The sequence below is a fragment of the Nannospalax galili genome, unplaced genomic scaffold (assembly GCF_000622305.1).
Source record: "Nannospalax galili isolate Female #2095 unplaced genomic scaffold, S.galili_v1.0 scaffold989, whole genome shotgun sequence".
Lineage (NCBI taxonomy): Eukaryota > Metazoa > Chordata > Mammalia > Rodentia > Spalacidae > Nannospalax > Nannospalax galili.
In genome coordinates, this window is record NW_008359507.1 from 182,355 (window position 1) to 188,852 (window position 6,498).

Below are 6,498 nucleotides of genomic sequence, written 5' to 3' on the forward strand. Positions count from 1 at the left end.
GTTTGTTTTTTTGTTTTTGTTTTTGTTTTGTTTTGTTTTTGGTCTTTTTGAGACAGGGTCTCCCTATAGTCCCCAGCTGTCATGGAACTCACTATGTAGACCAGGCTGGCCTTGAACTCACAGAGATCTGCCTGCCTCTGCCTCCTGAGTGCTGGGATTAAAGGCATGCGCCACCATGCCTGGCCAATTTATCTAAGTTTTACAAATATATACAAGTTGAATTCAATCAACCAGGAAAATGGATGATCATGTTGACATCTGAAATGAAATGGTTTGGGTGATCCAAATGGCCCTACCTTCAGAGCCATTGGGAAATGAATGAGGTAGAGGTCCACATAGTCCAGTTGAAGTTTCTTCAGCGACCCTTCCAAGCAAGGCCGCACCAGCTCTGGGCGGTGGAACGTACACCAAAGCTACAGAGGGTAGAGAATGGAATCTGTGTTGGACTATAACAATTTGCTTGGTTACTTCACCTAGTACAGAGAGATTTTTCCACCAGTTTGAAATAAACACAGGGGAGAAATATTCCACTTCTTCTAAATCTCCTTTAATCTGATCTAATCATGTAACTTTCTTCTGTGTTTAGCTATACAGAGATAATCTAGGAAATTATTTTAGGCTCAAAACTTTTTTTGATTTTTAAAAAATATTTTTATTATTATTTTTATTTAATAACCTCATGATTAGAGGAAGCATTTCATTACAGCTTTAACATATTCAATAACAATTTCCAGACAAAGTGGGTGCAAGTTTCTAGGTTCACAGTTGAATTAATACAGATATACAATATTGAACTCAGTATAAACCCTGTGAGACATAAAATTGAATGAGGTTTTAACCTTAAGAAAAGATCTCCATTTCATTTTAAAATATGCTATTTCCTACAGAAAGACTCATTTTTAATGCTACTAATGCTTGGTTGTTTGCACATGCGTCTCTAATTTCTCTGATTATTACTAGTCACAGTCAGTTACACTTGAATCCTTGGCACCTGAGTATGGATATAAAGTCATCAGGTGCATTTCAATGGTAATATTTATCACCTCTACTAATTAACATGAAGTAAATTTTTATGCTTCCTCCTCAAATATAACTCATTTTTTATTTGTTGATGTTTTTGTGTGTGTATATCACACAGAACATCCCAAACAATCTTATTCATCTATGCACCCATTTGCCAGATGGCAACCTCCCATAGCCTCCCTCCCCCACACTGGCGCCCTTATACTCTGTTATCCCTGCTTAGATAAGATTGGGGTCTGCTGTTCATTTTCCCAGTTCTGTGCTGGGTTACTATCTGGGAGTCCCTTTGGCCACCCCGGCCACCAACTCAAATGAAGGTATCTCCTATCTGGCATTGTTTCTTGTTATGTAGCCTTTAGCTATACACATGGACTCTTAAAGAATTATATTGACCCCTTTAATGTTTGGTTATACTTTCATTTTGGGTTTTTAAGACCCTACAATTGGCCCAGATAAACCAATTTACTCTTACTCTTAAGGTCATTTAAGGATCTGTTCCTCAGGGGTCACATGGGCTTGGGAGGAGTCCCTGGATCCTTTCTTTTTACCAGTTCCATCTATGTGAAGGTAAGTCAAAGGTCCTGCTCAACCATGGCTGGCTTCACTTGGAAGCATGGAGGAAATGTTTCCTCTGTGTTGACCCTCCTCTTTGTAGACTGGATACTGGTTCAAGTCCATATGGTGGGGTCTCCATGTCTAGACTCACAACTTTTATCAAGTACTAATAACGCCTATTGCCAAGATGTTTCACTAAATTGACAAAGCATTTTAAGGGTGTAAATCAAAGAACTGCTTTTGCATACAATCTATTATGATGTGTTGTTTTCAGCTAAAGTATCTGAAGGAAATCGGGTTTCATCCAGAATTACAGTTTTGAAAATACATGACCTTGTGAACATTGTGTAATTCTCTTAGGGATGTCCCCGTGGTCCTCAGAACTCCATAGCAACAGCCACTTTAGAGTTTGATGCTTTCTGCTCCTCTAGTTCTAAGCAACCATTTAAATTCCTTCTAGAAGGAAAGACTGTTACCAGAGTAAAACTGGATGCTTTGGATTCATTCCCTCTGTACTGTTAGTTGGGAGTCAATTTTTGATAACTACTTCTTTCTAGTAAAATGCAAGCTGAAGGAATAACTGATTACCATGTATGCTTTCAAGTGTCACTGACTTTTACAGGAACAGGAAGCAATGTTGTTATGTCTATAAAGAGATGCTAGATAAAAAAGCACTAAAACAAAATAACTCATGGCAGGCTGGAGAGCTAACTCAGTGGATAAGAACACTTGCTGCTCTTGTGGAGGACCAGGATTTGGTTCCCAGCACCAACGTGGCAGCTAACAACTGTCTATAACCCCAGTTCTAGTGGCTCAGGGGGCCTCTTCTGACCTCCACGGACATTGTATGCACGTGGCACAAAACACCAGTAAACATAAAAAAATTAATAAATAAAATTTTAATCCAAAATCCATTTCATTTAGGAATGTGAGGCTTTTAAACAGTGACAAATACATGTACATGCCTCTTTGTTTTTATAAGATACTGCTTAGGAAAGCAACATCAAAATGCAATATATAACACATACAGTCACGTGCCACATAACAAAGTTGTGGTCAGCAATGAAGCACTTATGCAGTGGTAGTCCAGAAGACAATTATTGAAAGTAAAATTTCCTAGTGCCTGACATTGTAACCATCATAAAGTCATAGCACATTGCATTACTCATGGTTCTCTGGTGATGCTTCCAGTCAAGAAAATTTAATATCATTATACTCAGTTCATAATAACCAATAATGATAATAACCCTAGGGGCTTATGAATGTCCTTCTTACTGCTTATAGTATATTCCTACTTGACAAAAGAAAACTTCACTGAGGAAAACAGTCTAAAACAATTAGTCAATCAACTTAATGTTGAAGGGGTTCATGTCTCAGTTATTTATGTATTTACTGTTAAATATTTTGAACATTTACTTATCTGCTTGATTTATATATACAAGGAATACTAATTATAATTTATTTAACACTGAAATGTTCTCTTATGATGTTATATCTCATTGATGAAAGAAACAAGTGATTTTTCAGAGTAATGAGAAGTTTTACTGAGTTAATCAGGAGGTTTTAAAAAGCCTTCCTCAATCCATTCTAAGTCAGAATCCAATGAATGGAGACTCGGAAATGAAGACACTTAACTTTAAATTGGTGAATTTAAAGAGATAAAAGATGATAAAAGATGAGAAAGCTAGCATGTTTCTCTATGTTCAGTATTATATGTAATAAATGAATATGGATTAATAAAATATTCACTGATTTGTGTAATTCACCAGCAACTACTGACCTAATCATACAAAGATCCCTTCAGCAGACCAGAGTTCATTCATTTGCACACCATATGCACAATACCTTTGAAGTGTAAAATATGTCTTCTCTTCTCACAGTGCCATCTGCAATCTTGCTTCGGATGGCCAGTCCTACCTCTTCTTCATTTTGATACAAATGGGCAGAGTCGATATGGCGGAACCCAGCATCTATAGCTATTTTTGTGGCCTCTGTAGCCTTACTCTTGGGTACCTAAAAAGAACAACCAAATTTAAATATCAACATGATTCAGAATTTGTTCAGGCAAAAGAACAAACAAGGTATCTTCTTAAATATTAACTTTTCCCCATGTCTTGGGTAAGGTGTTCATTTGCAGTAAGAAGTCCGACCAAGTTTATCTGGACATTTCCTACTGAGTGACGAGAGTAGGGCAACCCATGACCCTTTAGCCCTGTCATTTACAAATTAGTCATTGGCAACATTAGCAGAGCAACAGGTTCTCATCTTATGGTCATTGATTTGCTAATAGGACTCATAGGAATACTAAGCCATGCAATTTACACAGGAAAATGGGCATGCTATGATAAAGAGACATTATGGACTCTTCTATGAGCCTTCTCCCAGGGAAGTCACACAGAGCACACCAAACTCCCCAAAAATTGCTTTTGCAAAATGTAAATATTCTTTAAAAAGAAGCTATTCAGTCTCCATTCCTAAGACTTTCATTTTCAGTTCGTTACACAAAACATCGGACTTGCATCCTTATTCCCTGTGGCAATTTGGGTAACCCCTTCAGAGGATGGCGTGATAAAAATAGGAGGTAGGACTCGGCTAGGCAGTTAGGGTAAAAAGACCCCAGAGGAAAGTAGCCAGTTTCTTGGCTAAAAGTCAAAGTGTCTTTGGGCCTGTTAGCAACATACTTTGTTCCGAGGCCAAAATGTCAAAAGTATTTGGGAGCTTGTATATAATCCTTAAAGGATTTTAGGGTTACCTCTTCAGAGGGGGGAATGTTGGAGGGGAGGGAGTGGGCATGAATTTGATCAAAACATCTTATATGCATGTATGAAATTCTCAATAAAGTTTTTGTAAAAATCTAAAAAAAAAAGAAATCCTTAAACTCTAGTCTCCCAAATGAAGGCATGTACACAGGTTTATATAGACAGCTGATGGACAGCTGCCTTCCCTGTGTTATGAAATGAGAAAAAAAATCAACATTTCTGGGTTTCATGTAAGGTTCAGTGTATCAAGAGGAGCTTAGATAAAGAGCAGTGCGTGGTGCCAGCTCTTTCATTCTTAGGCATTCTCTCTGCAGAAGAGAAGTAAATGCTAGACGCAAACATGTTTACTCACAGAAACAGACCCATACATAAGGAATTATGGCTACCATATGAGATAATATTCAAGTAGGCATCACCCTGTAAAGCAAAGTTTCATATTTTGTGGAAAATGTGATCTAAATACAATTTAAGATTTTTCGTCTTGCTGATTAAATTTGAATTAAAAATATAGACGTTCTGGGAACTAGCCCAGAGTCTGACTGCTAAGTGGTCTGAGGACAATACTGTATTCCTAAATTCATTCCAGGCAAGTAAACTCTCCAACTGCTCACTTTCACTTCATAGATCATTTGAACAATTTTGAAATAAATCCAACATGCTGTAACATGAACTCATTATGTACACATACTGTTATTATACTCACATTTTCCCTTGTTAGGTGTCATGGTCTTCACTATAGACATGAACCGTATATCTAACAGCCAACTATAGACATGAACCATATATCTAACAGCTAACTATAGACATGAACCATATATCTAACAACTATCCAGAAAAACATCAAAGATAGACATTGTAACATGATATCATCTTCAATACATTTCTCAGAGAAAATTCCATGCTCATATACAGAGATTTAAAATTACCTCTACCCTTATCTTGTGCAAGTATCAACTCAAGTGGAACAAAACTTAAAATAAACTTTAAACCTTGGAACTTCTAGAAGAATGTATAATAGTGGAATAATTGGTAATTTTGGAACGTGTCCCCTGAAGCATGTGAAACAGGGACAAAAATACATAAATGAAATTACAACAAATTGAGAAACGTCTGAATGCCTAAGGAAACAAAGAAGCAAAGAGGCACCGACAGAGAACTGTGGAGTATGCACCTCACAAATCAAAATCCAGAAGGAAAGAAAACCAAAAACACTGAACAAAACAATACAATTTTGCTGGGTATGGTGGCACATACCTTTAATTCCAGCACTTGGGAGGCAGAGCCAGGCGGATCTCTGTGAGTTTGAGGCCAGCCTGGTCTACATAGTGATTTCCAGGCCAGCTGGGGCTTCAGGGAGATCATCTCAAAAAGGCTATATATGAAATATATAACATTTTTAAATGAGCACATATTTAAATAAACATGTATCAACAACAATAACACACACAAATGGACAACAAATACACTAACCCCACAGAGTCACACAGAAACACTCTACCACATCAACTCTACTCACTAGACCTACCACATTGGTTCCACACACCCTAGGTCTATTTTTTTGAGCCCTCGACCCCAACACCATGGTCATTACCTCTTTAGGTGCATAGGTGCCAAAGCCCAGTATAGGGATGAAGTGACCGTCACTTAGTCGCACTCTCTGATGTTTAGAATTCATGGCTTGTCAGCCCTCTAATGAAGCAGATAATGTTTCTTCCTTCAGAGAGCAGTGAGGAATTGCTTGGTCTAGCCCCAAATGTCTGTAATGAGTAACCAGTGCAGGTGGAGGAGGGGAAGGAAGCAGCATCGCACTTTTTGCACATGTGAAGGAGTGCAACCAGTTCATTTACTTCCAATTAAGAATTTTGTCCCAACATCAGAATGGAAAGAAGATGTAAGAAGGAGATGGGGGCCAGCAGGGTGTGTAGTCATCTGAAACAGCACTAGTTTTCGCTACACCGTCTCTTTAGAGTTCACACACATTCTCTTAAATTATGACAGATGGTTGAACTACTGATAATTTCTCAACAATGAACATACACATACATATTTCCTTGCGATTATTGCTGGGGTAAAGTCCTTATTGTTAATTCATTATTTAAAACCACGAACTCTCACTATTATTTAAAATTTTTTATTTTTTATTTATAATTTTATTACATTT

The 6,498-nt window shown here is 37.5% G+C and overlaps 1 protein-coding gene across 1 annotated transcript in view; it reads right to left on the minus strand.

Annotated features, from left to right (window-relative positions):
* LOC103725885 (estradiol 17 beta-dehydrogenase 5-like) overlaps positions 1-6,069 on the minus strand; it is a 16,377-nt gene extending 10,308 nt beyond the window's left edge. Inside the window, exons 1-3 of the mRNA XM_008823224.2 lie at positions 5,929-6,069; positions 3,424-3,591; positions 297-413 (exon numbers count right to left, since the gene is read on the minus strand). Of these exons, the coding sequence (XP_008821446.1) occupies positions 297-413; positions 3,424-3,591; positions 5,929-6,012 (369 nt within the window). The 5' untranslated portion in view covers positions 6,013-6,069. The remainder of the gene's footprint in view (positions 1-296; positions 414-3,423; positions 3,592-5,928) is intronic.
* Between the last annotated feature and the right edge of the window lie 429 nt (positions 6,070-6,498).